This window comes from Chondrus crispus, genomic scaffold, assembly GCF_000350225.1.
Source record: "Chondrus crispus Stackhouse genomic scaffold, scaffold_9, whole genome shotgun sequence".
Lineage (NCBI taxonomy): Eukaryota > Rhodophyta > Florideophyceae > Gigartinales > Gigartinaceae > Chondrus > Chondrus crispus.
Genome location: NW_005178873.1, coordinates 268,567 through 296,310, shown reverse-complemented (window position 1 = coordinate 296,310; position 27,744 = coordinate 268,567). Strand labels below are relative to the sequence as shown.

At 48.5% G+C, this 27,744-nt stretch overlaps 2 protein-coding genes across 2 annotated transcripts; one reads left to right on the top strand and one right to left on the bottom strand.

The window, feature by feature from the left end:
• Window positions 1–23,475: 23,475 nt before the first annotated feature.
• Window positions 23,476–25,598, top strand: CHC_T00007927001 (hypothetical protein). The gene is made up of 3 exons (XM_005712234.1): window positions 23,476–23,562; window positions 23,717–25,410; window positions 25,571–25,598. The coding sequence occupies exons 1-3, from the start codon at window positions 23,476–23,478 to the stop codon at window positions 25,596–25,598; spliced, it is 1,809 nt and encodes a 602-aa protein (XP_005712291.1).
• Window positions 25,599–25,634: 36 nt separating this feature from the next.
• Window positions 25,635–26,378, bottom strand: CHC_T00007926001 (hypothetical protein). Its single transcript, XM_005712233.1, has one exon. The coding sequence runs from the start codon at window positions 26,376–26,378 to the stop codon at window positions 25,635–25,637; it is 744 nt and encodes a 247-aa protein (XP_005712290.1).
• Between the last annotated feature and the right edge of the window lie 1,366 nt (window positions 26,379–27,744).

Below are 27,744 nucleotides of genomic sequence, written 5' to 3'. Positions count from 1 at the left end.
TCTTCGTGGTTCTCTCTTCGAATTCCGAGAAGCTTCTGCGCAGAATGAGTAGCCAAATCCATCTTAGCCCAGTCGCTTTGTTTCACTATCATCACAGGAGCTCTCTCGTCTGACTGGAACGTTCCAATGCCCGACTTAGCACCACTCTTGCGAAATTCTACTGGAAAAGTTCGAATCTCGGTCTTAACAAATGCATGTGTGCGAGCAGAAGGACGAATGCTTTTCTTAATGGTGGATGTGCCGGGGAGAGTTGCATCCTCAGACAACCAGTTCAAGAAAACAGAAAACATGTCGTAGGCTTCTTCCGAGAACCGCTTCGTTCCGGTCATAGCTAGTAGAGATGTAACCGCACTCCATTTCAGCGGAGGCAGCCGTGTATCTCTCACTGCACTTTCGGGCCCGTGCCCCGCCTCGGTGTCTTCGACGTCATGCACAGCACTAATGATTTCTTCACCTGTCTCTTCGATATTGACGAGAGCTCTATCTCCTGATGAGCTAGGAGAAATTGTTCTCGCACAATTCTCAACCCCATCCTGTAGCCCGAAAGCATAAGGCTCGTGCAAGTGACCCTTTGTTCCACCCTCATGTATTTCTGAAATGAGGGCTTCATCCCTTTGCCCACTCGAACGAGGAGTTGGCATCTGGAAAAATGGGTCGTCGTTTCTAGAAGAACGAGCATCCCTGCGTTGAACAAGGTTGCTACTCCATCGCTTCCGCTTCATTTGAGTCCCTTTTCTTGCGACTTGAAAAAGCAGCTGCTTTTAAAGAATTTGTCTGTTCTGAGGCTTTCGTCGACCAGAACATACACAGCCAGTGGAGAACACGCACCTAGAACGATAAGAGGAAGCAAAAGATTCCATAAAGGCGAAGACATGGTGTCTGTTTCTATTCGTCTGGCAATAACGTTACACGGATGTGTACACGTTTCATCCCGACCGTTTCAGATGAATTTGATCATTTTCACGCACGAAAGGGATCCCAAATATGAGATCCCTTCGAATAAGATCTGAATGCTGGCAAAATTGTGCCATGGAAAAATAACGTCAATTCACATATGAGCCTTTGAGGGCGGGGTTTAGCGCGGCCAGGGATACGAACACTTCGGATCTGATTCGGACATGATTGCGCTCTCAAGTGAGTTCCAAATGTCTAGTTCCAAATGTCTAGCCCCATCTCATAAGGCCTTCGCCATCTGTGCCAGTCCCCACTCAGATCCTCCACCAGGTAAGTACGAGCTTTCCTCGCTCCCCTTCTCATACTACCAGATTGCTAACCCGTTTGCTCTTCGTTTCCATTCATTTTCAATGATCAGAGCGCGCGCGTCGATTATGTAGTCGAGTGCAGGTAAGCCATTCACAGTGACTCCCAACGAGCGTGCTTGTGTAGCAACAAGTACTAACCCAACTGCTATCTCTTCACGCATATCACTGAGCTTGTCAACGTACGGATCATGATCGTGCTCTTCTCTGGAACGCCATCTGAAAGTAAGTTACTCACTGAGTCTGTCTACAGTCCTGAGCGCGATATCTGCAACAACCAGTACTAACCAAAGCGGCGCCCGTGTTCCTAAGTCCTCTCACTTCGGTCTACTGACTTTGCGATGATGATAGTCTGAAAGAAGGTAGTTAATAGTAAGTACATTTAGCTGAAGTAGGATATGTACAATGCCCACTTCGAGTAGCTCAAAATAAATGGCAACCTCACTGCAGGTGCAGTGGGCTGCAATGCAGCTCACTGCACCGGCAGTGACGACGCCCATATTCCGTGCGATATGCCACCCTATGAGCACTGTACATGGATACCCAGATTCCGCCCAGGGGCAGCATGGGACCATACCATTTCTCGCCCGTGTGCACACTGTGCCCACGGGCTAGTGCAATTGGGCCTACATCTGGCAGATGTGGGCCCAATTGCACTACCCAGTACTGCCATACCAGGCAGCATCTTGTAGTCCAATACACTGCCCAGGCGGGACTCTATGGGAGCGAAATTTAAGATTATCTATCCGCCCGCAGGCGAATTATCATTGTACGTAAAAGCACCTGTGGGCGCCACACGTAGTATACACATTACAGCCCGTGGGCGTATTCTAGTCCAATCAAACAACGCCCACGGGCGCGAAAAGGATTAACCAAAGATCGCCCAGAGGCACATGTTTTGGGGCAGATTTTGCGAAATTGTGGGTGATTTTTTGAGTCAAATTTTTTGAGCCCGTGGGCAGAAAAAATCAAACCCAAAATTGCCCGAAGTTTGCCATTTTGACCTTCCTGTGTCGACATTCAATCAGATCTGTTCCATTGCATGGCGAGGGAGGGTTGCAAACGTTGCGGAAATTACTCACGATATTGCCAAATTGGGAAAAGTTCTTGCAAATGACAAACCGTGCAATATATACCATGTAGATGGGACAGGGTTTTCTTCAAGTGGTGGTAACATATGTGACATCTCATGAAGAAAGGTCATCAGTTAGAGGGACAAAGGCAATGAAAGCGAAGCATAGAGTCATGGAATATGTGAGGACAAATGCGGACGGATCCTGCAAGGTTCCAATGGCCATCATCGAAAAATCTAAGACGCCGCGTTGTTTTCGTTTGAGACAACTTCCTGTTCCATATTTCAGTCAGAAAAATGCATGGTCCGATGGCGTAACGTTCAAGCTGTGGTTCTACGACGTGTTTTTACCACACGTTCGGAAGCGGACATCAAAACCTGTTGCACTTCTCATGGACAACTTTGGTCCTCATGTGACAGACCTTTCAGATTACAGGGAACAAGTATTAATAATTACTCTTCTTCCCAACTGTATAAGCGGACACCAAGCTATGGATTTGGGTATTATCGCGACATGGAAGGTTCACTATCGCCAGAACAAGTTCCGTCGTATCGCCGCTGACCTCGAGGATCGCATGGAGCGTCGAGAGATTTCGGCAAATAAACCCGCCGGCACAAAGGGGATGGACGAAGGGTATGATCCCCACATGCTAGACGAAGCAGAATTGGTTATGAAGTCCTGGAAATTTGTTCGCCGGATATTTATTGTTCGTTGTTCAGTGAAGGCTTCGATACTACTTGTTGAGTTGCAGGCAACACTAACTGCAGAGTTTGGAAACATGAGTGGGTCTCATCTCTCACCAGGCAAGAACTGTATAGAAGATATTATATCTATACTAGAGAAACTAACACTCAATGTTGCACGGAATGATCCGTTGGCGACTTATTGTGAAGGAGTGCGTACTGCAGACATCTCCAGGTGGGTGGAGGTGGAGAAGGAGTCGGATGTAATTGTAGGAATAGTCAAAGACGCTATGGGTAGCCTGCACAATATGTCTTTGGCTCGGTGGGGCTTTGAAAGCAATGATTGCACCCATAGCGGTTCCGACACGCGACGTGGTCGCCCGATACTTACTGCTGTTAAGCTCACAGAAATGTTTTTGGGGATGGAGAAATTGGCGTATGAGTGCAATGTACAGGAAGCAAGTTCTATGTTACGACGCGCGAAGAAAGCATTTCTCAATGCGCGGGCTGAGGGAAGCAGATCACGAGAGAGGCAGGCAGTGCTGAGCGACTATCTATAACTAAAGTGTATCTAGTGGCTAGACGCAAATTGTCCTCAATTGAGGACTCAGCCCTCAGGAGAGGACAGTATTTCTGCCAAGTCACCGCTGTTGGAAAGACCTTTTTAGCCACAGAGATGGCGGGAATGTGCTCGCCTCCCGCCAATTAACAAGGAAAGACCAACAGAAACCAGATAAAAGCATACTTAAGTACGTCAGCAATATATCTCAAGAGCACGACCGCCTCCAGAACTTCAACCAATGGTAAGGCTACTGACAAAATGAAGGATAATCTGCGCCTTGTAGTTGGCGCAAGCGTGCATACTTTCGCCAAGTTTGTCCCTGGGACCAAAACAGAGTATGACAATGTTTACGGTCGAAACTGGAAAACAAAAACAGTGGAAGGAGAGGTGGAAGCGGTCGAAGAGACGGTGATCAACGGCCGAAAACACCGTTCGGGACTACAAAGCGTCGCACGACACTCTCCCTTTCCCATGTTAAGCCCCATTCTCACCCGTCAGAAGGCATTCAAGTACCAGAGCGTCAAATTGAGCTCACATACCCCCTTGAAAATGCTCGCACAGAATCGATGGAAATTCCAAATGCTCACCAAGAGGAACCCGCGCAATTTTTCAGTCCGAAAGAGGCTGCACACTGCACGGCGATATTCAGCCACGGAGTGCAGTGCAATACTTCCACAGTGGACAGACCTCTCAACGAAACGGTTGGAACAAAACTGTGGCCCGTTACTGGACCTGATGGCCAAATTGTTCACGAGGGTAATCGTCCCACAGCAATGAAGCCTTTGGATTGCTTTCAGTGGATGTTCTCAATGGAATGTCTTTCTACCATCGTGCACAACACCAACAAAAGCTTTGCAGTAGTCGCATACGCCCAACTACCTCGGGAGAAATCCTCAATTGAGGATTTCTCCCGAAGCAGTATTAAAATCCAAAACACTTAAGTGTTTTGGATTTTAATACTCATGACGCGATTCACGTTCGGAGGGAACTTTGAAGAGATAGCATGCATGAGTATGTGCCACCACCAAATTTTGGTCGTTTCATGTCGATGCAGCGCTTCGAAGATTTACGTGGGCATATTTCGTTTTGTGCTTCCAGTGCTAAACGGACAGAGATTTCCACAAAAATAGAAGACTGTAGAGGTGAACAGTCCCGTTGGGACTTGTGTGAAGGCTTTTTGGACGCTATGGACGTCCATCGCCAGCAGTTCGTGAGGCTCTGCGAGTATATAGTATATTTGTGTCGATAAATCTATGTCGAGATGGTATGGAATGAGAGGGTCTTGGCTCTCAGAGGGATTGCCATATTACGTCGCCATTGAGCGAAGACCTGAAAACGGATGTGAGATACAGAGTGTAGCTTGCGGACGAAGCGGCATATGTATTCGCCTTTCTTTCGTTAAGTCTGCAATGTTAACGGATGCAGCTAGGAGAGGTTCAAATTTGAACCTTGGAACACGTTGTTTTGCCGAAGATCTGCGCGCCCCGGTTTGGTACACAGCGTATAGTGTGTGCTGATTCCTTCTTTGCTTCTGTTGAGGCCGCCTCCGTGTTGTGTAACAACCATACAAGATTCATTGGTGTTGTCAAAAACGCCAACAAAAAATTCCCCATGAGGGCTCTGGCAGAGAATGAAATGGCAGGGCCAGGGGATCATCAAAATTGACTGCAAACTTGGGGACGGATTCTGGAAATTCGTTTCAAATTATGGCTGTGTCTTGGATTGACAGGACCCGACGCTAATTTATCTCTGCAGCTCGTGTGGAAGCGCTGGGGCCAGCACAGGAGCGCTTCAAGTGCAGGGAGGATGAAGACGATGCTTATCGGAAGTTTGTCACTGTCGACATTCCCCGCAGTTAAAGCAGACTACCATGGAACTGCTGGGATGATATATCGTCACAACCGTACCAGACAGGATGATCTGGGCCTGGAGATGGCTTTTCTTGTGAAGGACTGGTCACTACTTATTAATTCTACGTTACAAGGAATTTGCGCTGTGGATGCTTACCTCTTACACGTAGGGGGGAGGGGAAAGAGAGGCTCAACATGCTCGATCGATTTTTTTGCTGAGCTTGCGGCCGAACTTATCGAGAACAGCTTTGATTGTGTTGGGCTTCGGGGGCGTAGCCCTAACAGCAGCTCTGGATCAGACCGAAGCGAAACTATGGAGAGCAGCGGTGTGTGTATTCATTTATCACCGACAAAACGGAGGCGCCGAGGTGGAAAAGGAGTGGTGGGGGGAGCGCGGCAGCAAAATCGTTGTGTGGTTTGCACTTGAAAGACGACGTGGTTATGCAATGAGTGCAGGGACAAAAGCGAATTCGAACGATTTATTTGTCATCCAAAAGGAAGAAAAAGGGTAGGCTTAGCGGAGCATCTTACTGCGACACACAATTATTAGAACATAAAGCAGAAGGATGACGCAGACTGCTTTTGTCACTACTTGCAGGGGTAGAGAGCTTTAATGGATCAGTACGGCTACGCCTAGCAGATCTTGGTATTGATATCTCATTTGAGGAAAATCTGGACCTCAAAAGAAGCATATTTGGTTGCATCTGGACACTAGGCAAGCATTAGAGGGGTGCATATTCCCTCCGTTTCACTCTCTGCTAGTAGTGTCACTACTGAATAGTGGCACTTTCTGGCATGTGAAAAGGGGTGGCACTTCTGCGTACAAGGGGGTACCCCTCATTTTGGAGCAAAATCAATAATTTAAAAAAATCAACTTCACATCGCCGTTTTGTAAATCTTTCTGGTGGACATGGAAGGCTTGATGCTCAGGTGCAACCAGTCAGTATGTGGATCAGGAAAACTTGGGGGTCGTTGCAAGTTGGTGAAGGCCTGTAGTCACTGTCAAAACGACAACTTTCCTCCTCTGATTTGTACAACTATGAAATTGGCTGATCCATATTTAGCATGCATTTTTTAATCAGAAAAAAGGTTGCGATGGCGTGTGACGGTCACATTGAACTACGTCTGGCAATGATTATGCTGCGGTGCACTTTCTTCTCTGCTACCATGCGTTTTGCAAGCATGTGGCGTTCTTTCATCGGTCTCGGCAAGACGGTTCTCACACCATATTCACGCACATGATATGCAACGGCTTCTTTGTCGTGCACCAGTCGCATTCTCTTCACATTATCATATAATGCGGCTTCGCGTTCAGCCTTTTCCGCTTCTCGGCGTTCCTTCTCTTCCTTTTTAGCCATGTCAATGGCATCTTTACTTCTGGCCATGCGCAAAGCCTCGCTCGAAGTGAGGCACAATCCTGCCGTAGTGTCCAAAAATCCATTTCGAATAACTACGGGCTGGGGACCAATACTGTTTCGGAGCTACATTCTTTTCGTTTCAAGAATGCGCCCGATATCTTCAGCCTTCATGATTTTGTCGCAGTGTATAGAGGATAATGGCCTAGGCCCTGCGAACACGTAGGATAAATTGGCAGGGTAGATGCCGGCCTTGCTAAAACCAGAGGCTATATTGGAACGAGTAAAAGATTTGGAATACGCCGCTGTCACCAACTGCAAAAAAATCGAATTGATTGTAAACATTGACCGCACCAGCTGTAGACATTCCATCAACGAGGTCACGTAACTTGCTTCTGAAAGCCCCAAATACGGAACCATCCAGTGGTTGAGTAAGACCGCTAGTATGAACTGGGAGGGCATAAGCTATCACGTTTGAGCTGTGCAAGAAGCGCAAGGTTTTGTAACGCATATGACTACGGTATCCATCCATGGGCAGCTATATTTTCCCGTGTGATAGTTTGTACTCATTATCATTCACGAATGCTTTGGACCACTCGGCAAAGTTGGTAGAATCCACACCTGCTACGTCATCACGACAGGTCACGAGGCTGCCATCCGGTAGACAGTCAGCAATTGTTTGGACCACCAATTGGTCGTTAGACTTCACAACGCGAAACTTGATACTTTTTCATTTCACTACGAACAATGGCCTCCCAACACACCCACTTGCAAAGACAACTGGCATCATAGTTACACGATCAATGTTCCGAAATTCTGGAGAACGTTTCACGGGATGGCATGAGCGTGTGACGTACGCTTTTTTACGTGAAGACTTGAGACAGTCTCGGATCCGGGACATGCCAGTCTCATCGAGGTTGCATATGTGGTAGCAGTCTATTGCATTGTCTGCAATTATTTTGTGAATGGCTGCAAAGTGCGTCGTCAGAACTTCTGCATTGCACGACTTCCACCTTATTTCCTCTTTTTTAGAGTATCGATTGAACTGTATGGTGTCACTGTGACGCTTGCGAAAGTTGTACAAAACCTTTTTGCCGGCCTGTTGTGGACAAAAGGCAGTTTTTGTTGTCGACTTTGCGGGAGCGATGAAACTAAAATTTCCACAGCATCGGCTATATCCTCGTTACTGAGAGGGAAACCTTCCGCTGAGTATCGATTGATAAGTGTCACGATGGTCTCTTCTTCGCCAGAGGTCAGTGCAGTTCGTGGTGAGCAAATGTCATCCTTGTGCATAGTCTGTACTGGAATGTTGATAGGGGCATGCGAGCAATGAAGGATGCTCGACGGCGATCCATGCCCCTGTCAACCGCAAGTAGTGCTCTTTCAAAGCATTTCTCTTTCTTTGACATGCGCTTTGCTCTCGTCATTTTCGTGGCCGTTAAAGAGGGAGTGGCGACCTTGAGACGGGAGTTGGCCTGACGATTTTATTGGCATCGGATAGGAGGCCAGACCAAAGTTTCAAGGGTTATTTGCGTCGCTCAATTCGAAAATGGGCGCCGTTTTTGTCTGTTTGCATTTGCCGCCGGGTTATCGGTTCATTTGAGATGGCTTTGATCACTCAATGAGGCTGAACAGCAATGAAATGTTATATTTGTTGCTAAAATTTGGAAATTATCGCTTTGTTCAATTTTGAGGAGGTCTGGTCAAAAACGGGGGGTACCCCCTTGTATATCCCACTGTACCTCATTGATGGGGAGTGTATTTATGCTAATTTTGTGCACCGCAAAACGAGCCTCGCAAACATCTGCCAAAATTTAACAGCCTACCATGATTTTGCAGGCCAGTACGCTTCCACCGTGACCAAAAACCACGGTCAATACAGTATGCAGTCACGCTCGGTGAAAGTGCACCCTCAGAACAGAATTCTCATGAAGGCGCCGATGTCAATTGACATTACCAGCGATGTGAACCCCGAAAAACAGGTACGTCTACAGCAAAAAAATGTATGTGCCATTTTTTCTAGTGAACCCTTCGTACTTTCAAACCATTTGTGAACTGCGTGATGCAGGACCTGAAATGGTCACATGTAAGGTCACGTAGAGCTGCAAAGCCCCTAAAACAGACCAAAATCAACGCACTGGCATCACCAAAACGACCATTGCTCGGAAATATTTTAGAAGTAGTCACACGAAGTCCCAAAAAACTGGACATACTGATCCATTCTGTTGCAGCTCCAAGATTGCAGCAAAAACGATCAATGTACGAACCAGATGGCAGCAGAAGCGGATCATTGTACAAACCAGATCACAGCAGAAGCGGATCTATGTACGAACCAGATAACAGTAGAAGCGGATCAATGAACAAACTTTCGACTCAAGATTGGATAAATACCAGAAACGATATTTTGATTTTACTTGAACTGGAATGATATCACAATTTCTTCCATAATAAATGTGCATTCTATGTAACATTTGTAGAATGAGCTTAGAAACAGCCAGAAAACCAATCATGGCCATTCCCCTTTATAATAACGATTTTCGAATTAATCTTATTTTCAAACGTGTTCCACTGGTCGCCTTCCAGCTGCAATAACTTGCTTCTGACTGGTAAAATCGGGATTTCCGTTGGGTTTTACAGTACTTATATTCAAAATCGTGACTAGAACTGCCTCAAATAAAGAAGACTTAATCGAGTCATGAAGCACTTGCAGTCCGTATTACACACTTAAATCTCACAAAATCCCGTTCATATTACCAGCACACAACTCTTTTTTGGATCGAATTTGAAGATTTTTGTTAGGATTTTTGCAAAGTCTCAAAAGAGACTTCAAAATATGAAATCTTCCGTGTACTTGATTTATATTACGTCACCTACTGTAGAGGACAAATGAAAAGCCGTTCTGTTCACATTTCAATTGTATAAAAACGGTTCATTTTACAGACACTAATCAGCAACGGCCATATTCTTCGTTTATACATACAGCAAAACATTTCTTGTCACTATCTGTACTGAAATTGGGCAGAAAAGTGCTTTGACGTATGGATCATAGCAGAGAGCCAATTAAATTTATGGTTTGAAGCGAAAATATTGTTGAACAGGTTTACCTGTTTTTCTTGAAAATGTGAATATCTGGGTGTTTTTGTGCATCAAAGGTTCACAGGGTATACAGAACAAGTGTTCTAAAGCTAAAAAAGTTACATTGATAATCTTAATGAGTTTAGTAATGCTCTACGGGGATTGTGTACCTCCACGACCATCAACGCAACAGACCGGGTACAAAACATTTCATTCAAATGTGTAATCCTTCACTATACTTCTTCCACATGCAGAGATTTTTCTGTCAGAAATGTTCAGAAATGGGTTTGAAACGAAGGTGTTTTAGGGAGGTGAATGTGACATTAAGCTACAGAGAGATATCAAGAAGTGAGAACCATGACTGTAATATGACCAACCACATGTTTATATCTATCCAAACAATATAAAGTCATGTATTAGACCTTGTCAATGTCATAAACTTTGTTTATGTCACATTTAAGAGGATATGGAAACAAATGATTGGCTTTTGGCAACTTATAGGTATCCAAATTAGAATATTAAACCATGTACGAGTACGGAATTATATTGAAATGTCTTTGTGTATTGCGGTTTTATAAATAAATCATCGTCAACAAACGAATCTAAGCAACGAATTTGAGACCGCACTTTAACATTGCTTTCTTGACATGTTGCTGAAAGTCAAGTATAAAAAACTGAAGCATTTCTACGTAACAGGTCTGAATGAAGGACTCCTGGATAGAGAAGGATTTGCAAAATGCTCCATTCGACCTTTTTGTGAATGTTCAAGCAAATATAGCTGGCAATCGTTGGATCCTACTATCGCATACGTCTAATACAGAGTTACTGCATCGACTGTAGCACAATAAAGGCAAATACGCAAGTTTATATGACTCAGATGGTCCTACTGAAGTTGATGCCTCTGTCAATTGACATACAAGTCAACCTCAGAAGCCATCTATACGCTTAGTTGATGCTTCGTCACAATGTTCTGCACCACACATAGCACTCGTGGGAAATGCATCCGCTCTCTGACTTTTACGAAGTAATATGTTCTCTAAAGGACTAACATGGTCTTTAAAGGACTAACATGTTCCCGACAAGACTATTACCTTCTCTACAGGACTAAGCCCTTCATGGCAATTGGATTTCATTTAGGTTACTGAGTTGAAAGGGAAGCACTGTAATATAAATGAATCAAGAAGAATGGCTTTCTGCAGAGAGCCTTGCTTCTTGATCTATTTATCAGATGATTACAGATGAATCTATTGTCTGGAATTGATTCGTCTATTATCAGATAAGTTTTCAAAAAAACAGAGAGGTGTATGGAATGATTTACTCTCGCTATTTAACAATTTTATTGTTTTAAAACCAAATCGCTATCAAAACGCTCCTCTCTTTAAAGGCCCGCTCCTACATTTATTGCTTCGTTGTTGGCTTCACCGAGCAACTTTTCTAGTCGGAAAGACCTACTCAGACGGGTGTCAACTTCCAGAAATGGCACTTAACGCGAGAAAGGGGAGGGGAAAGAAAAAGGCGAGTGGAAGTGCTTTTACGAGTGGTCCGCTGGGCGAATCATACGATCTGGTATCAACTGCTGCGAGTTCATCAACAAAAGCAAACGTGAAAATAGCAAGAAGACCTCTGAAGGAGTATTCTGAGCTCAAGAGTGCCCCAAACCCACATCGCGTCACCTTGGATAGCTCAAAACTCATTCTAAATCTCCTCGCTGACTACTGTAAGTTCGGAACTGCTGACGCTCTTAAGAATGATAGTATGGGAGCTCTCGCTCAGGGGCTTCGACATGTTTACTGTGAACACGGCCACACTAAAACGTGGCAGGTAGACGAATCCGCTGGTAGAGCTAGCGGAAACCCTATGATTGGAAACCCTGATCTACAGGCACTGCCAAAGGCCAATCGTGTTCACTTGGCTCACTTAGGATTCGTTACGTTGCGCTCCCGGCCAATTACAGCTGCAAATATCTGTGACTTGGCCGAAAAGTATTGGTATGGAAGAGAACAAGCCACAGCAGCAACTGACGTGCTTCTGCATGCCATTCTGGTTGTTGGTTTGAATTTGGGACTCCGATATGATGAAATTAAGAAGCTGAAAGTCGAACACGTATCTGTAGGGTCTGGTGGTTGCACGTTGACGCTACTCGAAACAATCAAGAACTCAACCGTACACAGGACATACCAGCTCCGTGATTGGTTCCGGAACTCTGCTTTACGGTTTTCTTACTTCATGGACCCATTTCTAGTACTGTATTTCTGGCTGACACTACGTGGTAGTAGTACTACCACGTAGTGTCAGCCAGGAATACACAAACATCACAGAACAAATGCGCCGGAATAGTAGTCCGGGGCCTTTGTTCTGTGATCTTAACAAGACTAGAAGTGGTTGGGTCATTGATACCAAAGCTCCGTGGAGTTCTAAGAAGTTTACAGAGTTCTTGAGAGATCGATTGTCGTCAATTGGTGTGGGATCGGCCGATCTGGGCAACTCCGGGCATTCAATCAAGAGAGGTTCTGTACAGCTGTACAGAGCTCTTGGGCTTCGCGATGAGGCAATTATGGAAATAATTCAGATGAGTGGTTATCAAGCGTACGCAAACTATTGTGCTGCTTACAATGACTGTGCTCCGCCGGAGCTTCCTCGGTTTAACTCAGTCAAAGAGTACATACGTCATGCTGAAACACTCTGCCAAGAATCTGAGCGTATTCAAAGCAAGGACGACTTCGCCAAGTTTATGGAACACGTCAACAATGGTATCAATTCGAACGATGTTGACAAAGATTCCAGTTAATCTAGTTAAATGTTGCTTCAAGCCCAATAAATTGCGCAGCTATTTGATATATGCAGAATCGTTTTGTCTTTTATAACATATAAGGAGATAGAATAATTACTTTCAGACCCTGCAGCAACATAACGACATAGCAGTTTTCTCAGAACTTGATATGGAAAGAAGAGGGTTCGTGCGACCGATTCAAGGCGGTGGGGAAGGTGCCGGATTCAATGCACCTAGGCAGATCCTGCAACTTGAGCCGAAAATTGCTCTGAAGATCAGTACGGATATATTACTTTCTACCGGTAACACTAATTATGTCATCGCAAGCAAAAGTCCGGATGAAGAGTCAGAGGATGAAGGAGAAATTCGTGCTGTTAAAGATGATGAAATGGAAGTTTGGAAGAAGGAGCTAGAACAAAGGGAGTTCTTGTTGTACCAGAGAAAGATGGAATTCTCTGGTGTTGTGTCAAGAAATTCCAAGAGCGTACAGCTAAGCAACTCATTCGAAAAAATTACCGCAGAAGACGGAAATGTGGAACCGTTGGCTGAGAAAACCTATCAATATTCTGCAATTACAGTCGCAAGAGAACGGGATATGAATTTGTTTACAGAATCCTTGCACAAGAAGCAGAGAACTGCGACTAACGTGGAACCAAGTACTGTTATCAAGTTCATTCCAGGTTTGCCGAAGAATATAGAAACAGTGGTCGAGCTGTGGCGAAGAGGAGACAAGGAACTCAACTGTCATCCGCTGAGATTCTTCATAGATCCAGAGATGCGGAAGAAATTGGTTCCGAAGTACAGCCATGGATTGTGGACCCTATCCGGACAGAAAAACAGTTTCCTGCGATTTAAGGCTCTGGTAGAGCGCGTTCAGGAATTTGGCCCTGTCCCAATGCGTCTGATGGCTGTTGGAATTGATGAATGTAGTATAACCCCCTGGGACTACATTTAGATTAGATCAGCTACTGTAGAGCCTGAGCTCTACAGTACGACGCGCACGAGCGCGCGTGCTGTCAGCACCGAATGCTGACAGCCCTACAGTACGCGCGACCCGCACCCACTACTGTAGCCGACCACAGTAGCACTATAGTATAGTACGTACTGTACTGTAGTATGATAGACTAACTTGTACATTAAATACGTGAGCGGACCGACGGTGACGGGGGAGAACAAGCACGAGCTTGTCCAAAACCTACGCCTTTGGTCAAGCTCGCCCCGCTTATTCTAGATCGAGTTGCCCACAATAGCCCGTATCTAGTTAGGAGCCGAGCGGGCAGGGGAGGCGCGAGCACACGAGCGAGCCTAGGTCCGCCTCCGCCCGTCAGAGCTGGTACGTAACCCAGCGCTGCCCCGGGGCGTCGAGGCGTAGATCGACCAGCCCGTGCGCGCGTCCCCGTCCGAACCCGCTCTACCACCACGCTACCCGGGCCCGCTTTCCGGTTCCGTTAGCTGGGGTTGCTTCCCTTCTCCGATCGGGGTCTCCGCAAGAACTGAGTATACACCTCCCTCCGTTGGGGGTGTTTATACTACAATGAATATTGGGAAAAGGCCCTTCAAGGATTTCATGAAATGTATGACAAAGACGGAAGTGCGCAGGCACTATCCCGTGTACTGCGAGTGAAAGAGTAGAGGCCACGTTGTGCTCAACAACAACTTCATTGCATTTGAATGTATGACCTTTACAGTCTTTTGGCTCCGATCTTAATTGAGATTCTTCAATAACCTTTTTTTCTGTTTGGCCCAAGATGTATCTATAGAAAGGTTTTTGTTGACACCGACAATTCACAAGATTTGTATGGACAAAATTTTGTAATTTCAAAGCCCAGCGATTGCCAGGTGGCATAAGGCCTGGAATTTTTCAAAAATATGACGTGTAGCGTTGAACAAAATTCTACAATACGTTTTTTCAATGCTCAGCGATTGCAAGCTGGCGTAAGGCCTCGAACCCTTTCAAAATATGACTTGTATGACTTGGAGTGGGGCATTACACTACAATTTTCTAGCTCATGAGAAGTTTGGAACGCTTCATTTGTAATGAATAGAGTTCGATCAGGCGGATGTTTTAGTGTGTCACAATCAAAATTTCATGGTATTTGTAACAGACTTTTTCGTCAATCTCGCATTCTATTTTTAGAGGGGCAACTATACTGACACTTGCCATAATAACAATCTGCTTCTGAATCTCTATAGAATAAATAGTGAAAAGGTACGAGCGAAATATCGAATCTGAGACAAACTCACAGCTCCATCACTTGTCCCTCTTTTCTCCTACCTTCACGACATATAAAATTCAAAAATGAGCTCAATTGGCCACCCAGAGATATGCATTATCTGTGAGTGCAGCCCCGATGGAGACGTGGTCGAGCTGCAATGCAAACACGTGTTCCGAAGGAGTGCATTGCTCCTTGTCTCCAATCTAACGCTCCAACCTGTCCAGTTGTTGAGATCCTTCACGATGGCAGTATTTACGATCATCCTCCGAACCGTCAAGCCTGTAAATGTCCGCTTTGCCGTACAACAATTGAGGAAAATAAGATCAAGCACTACTCAAGGTATGTTTTCCAGAAGGGTCGCAAAACTGCGACGGAGTGGGAGTCAATGCCCGAGTCTCGGCGATCCAAAATTCAGAAGAAGAACAAGAAACGGATGGGAAGGAGGATGAAAAAGGAAAAGAAGATTTCAGACTCTTAGGGCGGTTCTGGAAGTGGTGCCGGTGCAGGTTCCTCTGCTTAGGTTAATAAACTGCTAGGTTTCATTCAAACTGCCTTCCTTTACAATGCGCGATTTCTTTTATCTGTATTCGGCCTCTTGAAATAAATTTCCCTTTCTGCTATTCGTTTTAGTTCGCCATGGAGTACAACATAAAATGTGAAATACCCTATTAAGCATTACGACAGTGTTGCCGTTGGGTCCATACCGAATGCTTTTAAGAAATGTTCCCTGATTTTATGAGGATTGACTTAGAATATGTAAGAAGAGATCTTGAGGTAATCTATTTCCAAAATTGTACTGAATTGCTTAATGCAAATATTCTGTACATACATGGGTGTTGCCCTACTTCCTCCGTACAAAATAAAATATTCTCGACATTGGCAGGATCCTAAACAATATATACGCAGAGTTTGATTATAATAGTTCTATGTGCAGAAATCGCAATGTTTGTGAACAAAGGGATTTCAATATTCTTTCTCTATATGAATAGCCTCCTATTTATTTAATCAGGCTTTGTATGAAGTCAAAGTGGGCCCAGAACTTCTTCGACCGCGTAGTAAACATTCGACAGCAGGGGCAGCCCAGCTGTGACAGCTGGGCTGCTCTTGCTGTCAAAGATCTACTATGTCGAGCGATGCAGTGATCGTCAACAGTCGACGATCACCGACTCACTGGCTGGAGTCGAGGGAAAGAACCTCTTTCTCGACACTTTAAAGACAATAGACAGCAGGCACAGCCCAGCTGTCGAATATCGTCGTATCTCTCGCTGAGGTCGAGGCGGGCACAGCCCTTCCTGGACCTCGTAGTGGACACTCGACAGCAGGCACAGCCCAGCTGTCGAATATCGTCGCATCGCTCGCTGAAAGTCGAGGCAGGCACAGCCCTTCCTCGACCCCACAGTAGACATTCGACAGCAGGCACAGCCCAGCTGTCGAATATCGTGGTATCGCCCGCTGAGGTCGAGGCCGGCAGAGCCCTTCCTCGACCTCGTAGTGGACACTCGACAGCAGGCACAGCCCAGCTGTCGAATATCGTCGCATCTCTCGCTGAGGTCGAGGCGGGCACAGCCCTTTCTCGACCTCGTAGTAGACACTCGACAGCAGGCACAGCCCAGCTGTCGAATATCGTCGCGTCGCATCGCGTGCTGGAGGTCTTCGATAAGGGGAAGTAAAATGGCGCGCAATCGTAGGTATCATATTAGGGGTTAGGGGGTGCGACGGCAATCGGGGGGCACGGTTTATAATACTGTGCAGTGACAATCTAGATTTTATTTGCCGACGGCGGCGACGGCGGCGACGGCAGCGGCGACAGAATTGGTTTAGGGTACGAGAGAATGGATTTTATATCTCATCTAGTGGTAGTGGCGGTGGCGGCGCGGCGGCGGCGACTGCGACGGCGACGGCGACGACCGACTAGATTACGTTAGGATTGGATCATTTGCTTTAGAAAAAGTTTTAGATATTTCAAATTGTAGTATGGAAAGGCGTGACATTTTTTTGGGGTTGTATGTCAGCCTACGTCAGTGAGAACGAGGCCGTTGCAGAAATGAACCGTCACGGAGGTTAATTTCTGGATGTAACATATCATTATTAAATCATCAAATTTTAGTTATTTGGTTATTTGACTCTTGCGATGGGGATGCTCTTACCTGCTTGAAGATGCCATCAAATACATACGCAATTAGACAAACGTGTCTACGTCGTGTCATACTCTGTACAGTACTGATCCGTGACAGTATACTGTGCTGAGACCTTATTTGAACACACACGAAAGGTCATTCAGTAACATGTCTCTGACCTGCTGCTACCCTTGAATGGTCGACTTTATGGAGAAAGTACAGGGGCGGCCCTACAGCCCGTGTGCTCGCCTCCAAAAAATGCCATTCCCGTTTTTGGGCCGATTTTGACCCTCCATATTAGGGCCGTTTGGAGGGGTCGTGCGGACAGGGAAAAGGGAGATCAGCGCATCTTCGGCGTGTGTCGGCGTGGGTCTCTTTCACCGCCGAATGCTGCCACGCGGCTGCGGCTAAAGCAATTTCTACCCCCGCATGCTCGTTCGACGCGGATTTGTGTCCACTTCTCTCCAACGGGCCGGCGAGTTGGGCCGGCCTCGCACGGGTGCGCCAGGGCGGGGAAGGTGCGCGGTGCCGCGTTGCCGACCCAGTGTGCTGCGTTGAGCTCCCAAAACTCTATCTGAGCCTGCGGAGTGCTGTGCACATGGAAGAAGGGTTTTTCTGCTCCCATACTATCGGCTTAGTGGGTGCCTACGCTTGCCGCTCTGCGCACGCGTCCGGTGTGAGGCTCACAAGGTCGCCGCGGGAAGAAGGCCCCTGTGATGTTCCCCTCGCTGTTTTGGGGGGCAAGGCACGCCATACTTCGCGTATTACCGCGTCGAATGCAAGGCGGAAAAGCCGACGAGGAGCGGGGGCGTTGTAACTTGATTGTTGACCTAGAGGCAACCACGCTGTGGCGATTGTGGTATCGATGGTGAAGGTTGCAGCCTCGCCGTATGTACTTGTCGCCTAGCGCGAATGAGACGGCGGCGTGGCGGTCGCGCTTTGCCCGCGACGTGCTGACGCGCGCTACGGTATGGGTAAGAGACAGGCTCGAGGGTGGCGTATATGCCGCCCCGCCGTCGTTCTATGCCCTCGCGCGCGCCTGCCACGATTGTCGAGTCGAGCTGTTTGCGTCCTCGCTGGATGAGTCCGGCGTCATGGGCGCGTTTTGCAGCGCCGACCCCGGAGACAAGGCGTTCGGGTCCGTTGGCACATGGCAGTGTTGCGAGGAGACGATCGAAGCGGGTGCAGCGAATCCAACGTTTAACCGGGGCGTCCTCCTGAGCATGCTAGCGGCGTTCGACGAAGGCGTCGTGCGTTCGAAGCCGTATTTTCGGCTTGCTATCGTTCCGGCCAGCCTCGCGGCTGGAGGCCTGCTCCCCACAACGTTCGGGGAAGTTCTGCTTCGCATTCCTGGTGGCTGCTTGCCATTCAGAAGCAAAGATGCTTTGCTGCAAGCTAGCAGGCGCTGCACACCGCAGCCCAATTGGAAGATGCGCATTCTTGTGGTTGTATGGGTGAACCGAGCGTACCTCCTGGCGCACCCAGCGCCCGTCGATGTAGAAGATGCATACATGGCCTGGGCTGCACTTTGCATGGACAACCAGGACCGTGTGCACTGCGAAGTCTCGGCCATGCACAGCGCGTTTCCGTCCGAGTTGCGAGGCGGGGATGCCCGGGCGCATTTGTTTTCTGAGGCCTATGTCCGCCGCGTGAACGAGTCGGCGACAGAGGCATTGTGCGGCGACGGGCTCTTGTAGCTCTTTCACAGAACGAAGCCTAGTAGGCTTTGTGTAGACGCTTCGTAGAGCAATTCGTGTTTACTTTGCCATGTCATGTGCTCTCTGCTCTATGCTCCGTCGTGCGCACGATGCGCGCCCGCATCAGTCACACTCCGTGCCTCCTAAATACGCGCTTTCATCTGACGAGTCTTCTGCCACGTCGTCGCACCCATCGGAGGAGGACAACTCATCGCTCTCGCCTCCGCTGCAGTCCCCTCCGACGCTCTGAACCGTAATTACTGGCAGCCCCGCTGCTTCGCCCGAAGCTTTCGCGGCGTCGGCTCTATCAATGCGACGCTTCGCAAGACCAGCACGGACTGCAGCTGACCTAGCGTCGGTCGCCGACTCCACATTATCCGCATCCCGATTCTTGCAGCCTGCGCAAGAGCACAGAAGACATAAAATTCCGCTCTTGAAGCATCGACATCTTGACGAGTCACATCCGCTTTTGCAGCCGCACGCAACGAGCGGCGCCTGCATCTGCTCCTGCGTTGCTCGCACCATAGCCTTCGTCTCGAATAGAACGCTTCCGTCTTCATTGTACCCGTGCTCAACGCAAGCCGGAAGAGAATTTTTGTTGCACACAAATCGGGGGGCCATTCTCCAGTAAGATAGCAAAATCCCCGCGCAAAATCTCAGTATCATCGTGCGACTGGGATGCTCGTCATGAGCGGTGGCGATGGCGCTGCTCCCAGATCTCTATCTGAGCAAATAACGCAACGAAATGCGCACCCACGTAAAACTGACGCGATGGCGCTTCCAACGCGCGGGTGCCCGCGCTTGCCGCTCTTCAACTCCGCCGGTGGCGATGGGAAACGCTGCCGCGCGCCGTCAATCGCACCACACGGACCTGTTAAGGCGGTTTTTTCTTCCTCGCCGCTACTAAATTTGCATTGCTGTCAGATGAAAATCGGGCTCTCAAAAACGGGAATGGAGGCGAGCACACGGGCTGCCTATGCAAGAGCATTAGGGCAAACCTGGGGTATGTAAAGCAATTGGTGTAAGCCGTATCTTACGTCTGTTATCGGATAAAGCCGTATATTGGAGGACGAGGGAAGTAAGGATGGTGCTGAGGCGCAACCGTTCATGTAGTGGGGAGTTCGCAGTGCGAGTAGCAATGTAGTCGGCAACGATGTGTAGGCCTCGTTGCGTGCCGGGGCCTGAGGCCCCGTAGATATCCCATGCCAGGGGGTGCAGCTGTACGGTGGTAGTGGGGGAGCAGACATCAGCGTAAGTCTTGTGCTTATCGCGCTCTGCCTGCGCGATCTTTTGCGCAGAGGTCCGTGACCGCCAGCCACTGTTGCGAGAATGAGGGCTGACAATGGTAACATCGAAGGCATGCGGACAGGGAGCAAAACTAGGGTCGTCTGTCGTGCACTACAGCCACGTGTGGCGGCTGTAGGCAGAGCGACGCGCGTTCGGACGCGTAAGGAAATTCGGGAGACCACCCGGTGGATGACCGGAGCCGGGATCCGGGCGCGGCTTGCGCGGTAGAGAAGTAGCAAAGTAGTCAGCAATAAAAGGGGGAGGAATTAAGAGAAAAACAGAGCTAGCAGGACGGAGAGCACAGTAGTTGACGTAGGTCTCGCGCGGGGTGATCGACGCGCGCGGGGAAGGCAGTTGGGATTCCAGGGGTGTAGATGGCTCGGTCGGTATGGGCGAGCCAGTACCGAGTCGAGGCTACAACCTGGAATCCAGAAACCAAGGTAAGAGACCCGAGGCTTCGTGCCTCTTTACTTTGATAATCGGGTTGACTATATAGTCCCCCGTCGCCGTAATGGCGAAGCTAAATTATACTGTAAATTAGAATAACTAGGAAATAACGGGTGTAGCCCCGAGGGGACCAAGTACAGCCCTCATAGGCCCTATAGGTCGCGGAGGGATTACACGTGTCCACGGGGAGGTCCGGTAGAGCGGCAGGGGAGTCCACGTGTACCCGTGGTACACGTGGTGGCGGCGAGCGTGATTTTTGGCCGATCAGGACAGCTGTCCCGGTACCGAGTACAGTGCACTACATCGTCCACATAGACATCAATCCGACGTTGTTCCGCTTGAGTTTTGTCGCGGTCTGGGGGCACACGCCATTCAGAAATTGCGTTAACAGTGTTCGGGTAAGGGGACAAAAAGCTCAGTAGACGGTTCCGCAATATGTTATGGCGGCGCGTAGAGCCATCGTCACAGGAGCAGATAGTCGCGTGGTGGCCATAAACATCCAGGGTAGGAATCGGGCGTGTGCGGAGAGGTAGGCGGTGTTCTGTTTTGCGGTGTTGGCTGGCAGTGCAAGATGGGCAAGGATCAGTGACATTGAAAATGGGATTGCCCAATCGGATCCTACCCTTCGAAGGGTATGTCTCACAAAGTGCGGATAGTCGCAGTGGAGACCGACGGCGTCGCTCGTATTTTCGCCGATTCTTTGGATACAAGTTGGTACCCCCCAAAGTTGAACGGAATAAAAAAATAAATGAGAAAACATCTTCTGCATCACTTCTGGTCTCCATTATAGTCTCATTTCAACCACAATCCTACCCAGTACACACTACTTGAGCCAATAGGCGTGCAGAAGATTCAACATGACTGTCATATTTGAAAAGATATACCTGTTTGAATCCGCCATTTGTGCAAAATTGCACCCGAGAATTGAACAGCCAAATGGTTGGCCAGTGCAAACAAAATGCAAATTTTTTACTCAAAAAGGTCTTTCCTGACACTCACGCGCTGATCTGTCAACTCCATTTCGTTAACTGTCTTGTGCTGCGTTCCGTGCAGCAAATTCCCGTTTCGCAGCAATGAGTTTCCGCGCCGACTGCCGTCTCAATGGCATGGGACGAACAGAACCGTTCGGAACGCCCTACTTAAGCACTCCGGCATGCAGCGAACGCTTCTCGAATTCTAATCGAGCATTTTTTGTGCGCTCGTATGTTATTGCGTCCTTTTCGGCTTTTTCTGCCTCCTTCCAACTCTTTTCCGCCCGCTTCGCGGTATCAAAACCATCTCGCTCCCTTTCCATTCTTAGCGCCTCGCTCGAGGTGAGGCATAAGCCATTTGTGGTATTGACAAAACCATTTTGCAGAACAACAGGTTGCAAACCTATCAATTGACGCTGTTTTGCCCGTTTCTCGTCGATCATTTTTCAATATCCTGTACTGTAGCAAGCGTATTGGAGTGTTTAGAGGACCACGGTAGTGGCGTGTAGGTCAGACTTCTCCAATTAAGAAGATGGACGCCGGATTTTGCAAAACTGGACGTTATGTTCCATCTTGTAAATGCCTTTTCGTATGCTGTTCTCACGATTTTCAAGAAATCAAACACATTGTATTCGTTGTGGCTCATTGGCGACGACAGACCTTCCAAAAAGTTTCGCAGGTGTGCTTTAAATGGACTGAAGACTCCCACATCCAGCGGCTGAGTAACTCCACTTGTATGCGCCGGCAACGCATAAACAATTGTGCCACCCTCCTCCAGCATTTGTAAACCCCTGAATCTCATATGGGAACGATAAACATCTAAAAAAAAAGTACTTTCCTCCCTTGAGTCGTCAACTCTTTGCAATCGTCAACAAATTTTTTTGCCCAGTTGTAAAAGTTCACAGAATCAACTCCAGCTACATCCTCTTTCACAGTCACGGTACTGTTTTTGGGCAACAATCTGCAAACGTTTCCATTATTTCGCCACTGTCGTTGCCATCAACAACTCTGTATTTGAGGCGTTTCCCTTTCAACATAAAAAGACAGCGATCAACACAACCACTTGCAAAAACCACGGGCATCATTGTCACACGTTCGATGTTCTTAAATTCAGGGGAGCGAAGCTGTGCCCGAGTCGCTCGAGTGACGAAACTTTTTCGATGGTCGGACTGGAGGCAATCCTTGTTCGGGGATATTCCTGTTTCGTCAAGGTTGGCGATTCGATACTTATCAATTTTGTGTACATCTATGATGCGTGAACCTCCAAAAAGTGAGTGGTTAGAGTGTCAGCATTACATGCTTTGAACCTCACCTCTTGTTCCTTACTGCATCGTCGAAAGCAGATAGAGTCGGAGTGGCGTTCAATAAATTTTTTAAGAAGCGTCGGCCAGGTCTGCAATTGATAAAGGGGAGCTTCGCACGACGCTCTACCGGTAGAGATTGAACAAGCATCTGCACTGCATCGAGTATGTCCTCTCGACCGAGTGGGAATCCCCTTGATGAGTACTTGTTGGTGAGTTCCACGATGACGTTTTCTTCTTCGCGGTGAAGATATGTCCGCGATAATGTGGTCTGAACACGATGGAATCTTTTGTACTGGTATTGGAAGTAGAAAGTGGAAGTCCAGCTATTGTAGCAGCTTTCCTGCGACTGGCGCCGTGCCTGTCGACCGCAGCGACGGCCTTTTCAATGCGTCGGTCTGCCTTTGATACCGTTCGCGACCTTCCCATTCCTGCCAGTGTGTGGTTTTGGAAATGAGCTGGTGGCTCGAGTTTGCATTTATTTGCAATGCGTGGCGTCATGTAGGTGTTTATTGCATCGCCAAATCCGAATATGGTGACAAAAGGGTCCTGTTTTCATTTCGCGCGAAGCTACGCCGAGTTAAACATTTCAGGATTGCCATCAATCTGATCGTTTTTTGCATTATGTTAAATCTTGAATATAAAATTAACTTTTAGTTTTGTTCAACAACGGAGTACAGTGTTCAACTTTGGGGAGTACCAACTTGTACCTGCGAGCCTCACGGCATCGCCTACTGTCCGGGTTCATTAGGCTGGCGTCGTCAAGAAATCTGTCAAACTTGCGAGTGACGTAGGAATTGGCATTGCAATCAATGTCGCCGTTGCCTGAACAAGAGGCAAAGCTTTCAACAAGGACTTTTTGGGAGTTGAAGCAGATTTTTTCCGCAGCGTCTTGTCCCGTAAGTTCTTCAAATCGAGCGGGATGATTTTTCTTGCCCAACTCGCTCAGCAAAGACCAAAAGCCCATCAATCCCATACTGACGCAAGTGGCTTTTGCAAACTAAATTCTTTGTTTTATACCGCGTCTTTCTGAATAACTCGTTGTCTCTGTAGCTCTTTCCAGATGTTTTCATCTTTGCCCTCATCCCCGTCGCAGTAGTCATGTACATGGTCGGAGGATATTACCTTATTTTGGCTCCGGGAAACATGTACAACGCCATAGTGAGCGAAGACTGGCGCATGTTTCGCGAGCAGCTGACAAATTATGCCGCCTGGACAACGGCCGTCCTTGTGATAAAGGTCGGACGGGGAGTTTTGCGAGAATCCTCTGCTAACCATTTACGGAACCGACTCACTTCTAAACTCCATGATCTCTACATGGGATCTTCTGATCAAGAAAAGGGATTCGGAGCATCCCCGTATTACACGGTGGCCATCCAACAAAAGCTAGACAATCCAGACCAAAGGATCGTTGCGGACGCAAGAGAGTTTTCCTCCTCTTTACTCAACATCTTCGCTGGCGGTTCGGCCACGAGTGCAGATACTGGAGGCCTTATTGAAGCCTTTGCTTCTATATTCTTCTATTCGCGGCAGACTCTTCTTAGAACTGGGTGGTACGGAATTTTGGTGGCCTACGTTTGGTCCCTTGTAGTTGGCCTGCTGTCAATTTATGTGATAAACCGTACGTCACCAGCCTTATACCGACAGGAAATGCTCGAAGCCGACTTTCGCTTTGGTCATACGGAGCTGAGGCAATGCGCCGAAGAAGTAGCCTTCATGGGTGGTGCCCCGTTTGAAAAAAGGAAGCTTTCTCGCCGCCTTGGACGAGCCGTGTCAAACATGTGGGTTGTCATTGTGAGGCATATCTTTCTCAATGTCGTGCAATACGGTTTTGGCTACTACATTTCTTTGGTCATGTACTTGGCTATTGCCCTCGCCGTTCATACCAATGTCTTCTCTAGCTCAGGGGCATCGTTTTCGTCTGATATGACGCCAGGGGAGAAAGCGCAATGGGTATCCCAAACAGGAGGAATTTTTATTCAGCTTTTGTATGCATTCACAATGGCAATACAGCTTTCATCCGCAATTTCCATTCTCGTCTCGAACACCAGCCGTGTTTCGGCAATCATCACAGAGCTGGAAGGGAATGATGAGTATCGCCGTGACGCACAGAACCCAGATCTTGAACCTCTCATACGGCTCGACAGTGGAGACCGACCAAGCGTCACTTCGTGTGCTCTTTCGGAAGGAATATCTGCGCACGGCCTCTGCATACACCTGGGAACGAAAGCATCGGTGGGACCAATCTCTTTTTCGATGAAGCAAGGAGAGTGGCTGCTCATAGATGGACCTAGCGGTTCAGGCAAAACGAGCATTCTTAGAGCTCTGCGAGGGCTGTGGGTGCCATCGTCGGGATCCATAAGAATCCCCACAGACGAGAAAGAGGTGATGTTCGTCCCACAAGTCCCTTACATTTCTTCAGGCGCATGTACGTTGCGACAGTTGGTCATGTATCCACAGCAATGCGACTACTCGCCCGACGAAACAAGGCGTGTAATATCAGCGCTGGGGGCTGTCGGATGGCGACGTGGGAGCCGGGAGAGCGAGCTTGACAAGGAAGAAGAGTGGTCAGCGCGATTGAGCCCCGGCGAGGCGCAGCTTCTGGCCATGGCTCGCGTCCTAGAAAGAAGACCAGCGTATGCTGTTCTAGACGAGCCGACTTCGTCGATGGACATCGAACACGAGAGACAAGTGCTAACAGCGTTGAAGCAAGCCGGGATTTCAGCGCTCACGGTCGGGCATAGACAGTCTCTGCCCCCCTTGCACGACCGCGTCGTCTCGATTCAACATTGCGAAGACTGGCCTGGCCGACAGGCGTGATGTAAATAGCGAACGCGCCCTCCTTTGCAAGCGACGAGAAACAACTGTACAGTAGATGGTTTACATATTAGAAAAGCGTTGTTGAAGACATGACAGTTGTTTTGAGGGTGCGTGACACAAAACTGCAAAGACCAGAAGAGCGTCCCTTCCCTCAACGTGAAGACGACACCTCGGCGGTTTGCGGCTGGGTCTGCTGCACGTCGGCACCTTCCGCCGACTTTGTTTCTGCCACATCAGGCTGCTCCATTTTCCCTTCTGCCAGGTTTGGATCGCCATCCTCATCTACCGGGTAGTCTTCCGGATGAGCGACCATGCACGTCTGCATTGCGGAAAATGAGTCAATACAATTCATGCCCTTGGGCTCAGTTTCACTCTCCAAAAAGCAACGGTATGCCGACGTGAAGGCGTCACCGCATGGCCCGTCCCTCATGGCGGCAATGCAGGGGCATGCCAAGGCCTCCTCGACCATCTCCTCCTTGGAGAGGGTGGGCGTGTCCTCCGCGGGGTCAGCGGGGGGCGCATCTCCACCTGCGATGACTTTGTGTGCATCTGCGTTTTTCTCTTCGAGCACGGCCGCGTCTAGTGCTTCCGACAGCGCGGAGAGATCATCCGGGGCGGACGGGGTTTGCTTGTCGCTTGGCAGCGCGTTTTCCGCAGCAGAGGCAGCATACACCTCCGCATCCGAGTCGGGGATTTCCGGGGCTGGGGCAGACGCAGCCTCGGGCGCCTCTGGAGTCGACATTCTGGGGGTGAGGAGGAAGAGGGTTCTGCGGGGCGGGCGAGTGGCGGAGGCGTGGGAGCGGCAACTTAAAAAAGAGGCAATGGAGCACAGGATCGAGTGGGTGTGAGATGCAGCACGGCCGGCGCCTTTTGGTGGCGTGCTCCACCCAATCATATACCGCACCATGTTACATTTCTGTAGGTATGAAAAGCAAACCCTTTTCCATCCTATGTCTTCGTCTTTCTCTCCCCCGCCGCCAACCCCCCACTCCAACTCCCCACTCTTTTCACAATATGCAACGTACAATATCATGCAGAGGCGTACTTTCTACAACAATAACGTACAATCAACCACCGCAAGCACTTGTAAGGTGCCCAAATGCAGAGTCACGTCCATTGACAGAGCCTTCCTGGGATGGAAGGCCTACTGGCTCCATAAAATATCTGCAAAAATTATATCAAAGCACGGGCCAAAACACTCCCCACGCTCCGTGGCGGATGGAAGTCCCGAATCTCGGACGGAAGGCCTATTCGTCGGATGGAAGGTTTCATCGCTGGTTTCATCCCTGTCGCAGCCCTCGTTATGATCATTCTTGACATGGCACTCACCTGTTGGCTACTTTGAATCCCACTCTTCCTGCCTTTCAGGTTTGAATGCCCTTTTTCCCGCCTTAAACTGTACTCACTGGCTCTCTCTCTTTTAACTGCTGCTTTCCATCTAAGACACCCATCCATTGGCCATTCCCTCTGGAGACACCCATCCATTGGCCATTCTCTCTTGGGACACCCGTCCATTGGCTACAGAATTCGTACAACTATCACCGGCCAGTTGGGAGACTGCGTGTCAAATGTAGAGTGGAATTATGGGAGTTGCGAATGCCAACAGCGGCGGCAAGTCTGGTCGGACCATCACAGATCCACTGACCGGATGCTACCGCTTCAATAGTTTTGTACGAGCGTAGAAACGTGTCTGTTTTTGCGAATGTGGCAGGGATTCTGAATATACTTGTAGGGGAGAGCGCGAGGAGGATGGCTTTGCGAATACCGCCGGCATGCAACACCCGTAATTAGCGGGAAGAGTTGCCCTTGCTCATGCTCATTAATGGCCCGCCGTCCACGTCCATCTCTACAATCCCCACTGCGCCCCTCTCAAGCTGCCCCCGAACGGCACGTTGCTCCGACGTGCATCCGAGCTGCCCCTGCTCTCCAAAATTGATAGCAACAAATCGATGGCGACCTGAAAGCATCCCTGACCTGCATCACGGCGAGCTCGGCGGCGAGCTCCAGCGGGCACGTAGAAATCGGAAAGCAGGCGGCTGTGGCCCGGAGAGCATTCCCCGCTTGCTCCCCGACTGCACGGGGACAACGAGGCAATGGGTGTAGTGCAGAAACGCACGAGGCGCGACCACCATCCGCAGTCAACTGGAGGGTCACGCACGGATAGGCGAATGTGTACAATGAAGGGGAGTAGGGCGTATATATTATATATTAGGAATTTAGGGGAGTAGGGCGTATATATTATATATTAGGAATTTAGGGGG

What these genes read in the sequence shown, in the direction of transcription:
- CHC_T00007926001 (XM_005712233.1), bottom strand. Translation starts at nt 26,378, where the DNA reads ATGATTGGGTGGAGCACGCCACCAAAAGGCGCCGGCCGTGCTGCATCT.
- CHC_T00007927001 (XM_005712234.1), top strand. Translation starts at nt 23,476, where the DNA reads ATGTCGCCGTTGCCTGAACAAGAGGCAAAGCTTTCAACAAGGACTTTT. An exon ending in TTTCCGCAGCGTCTTGTCCC is followed by an intron (nt 23,563 to 23,716) that starts GTAAGTTCTTCA and finishes TTGTCTCTGTAG; the next exon opens with CTCTTTCCAGATGTTTTCAT. An exon ending in CTCACGGTCGGGCATAGACA is followed by an intron (nt 25,411 to 25,570) that starts GTCTCTGCCCCC and finishes GCGTTGTTGAAG; the next exon opens with ACATGACAGTTGTTTTGAGG.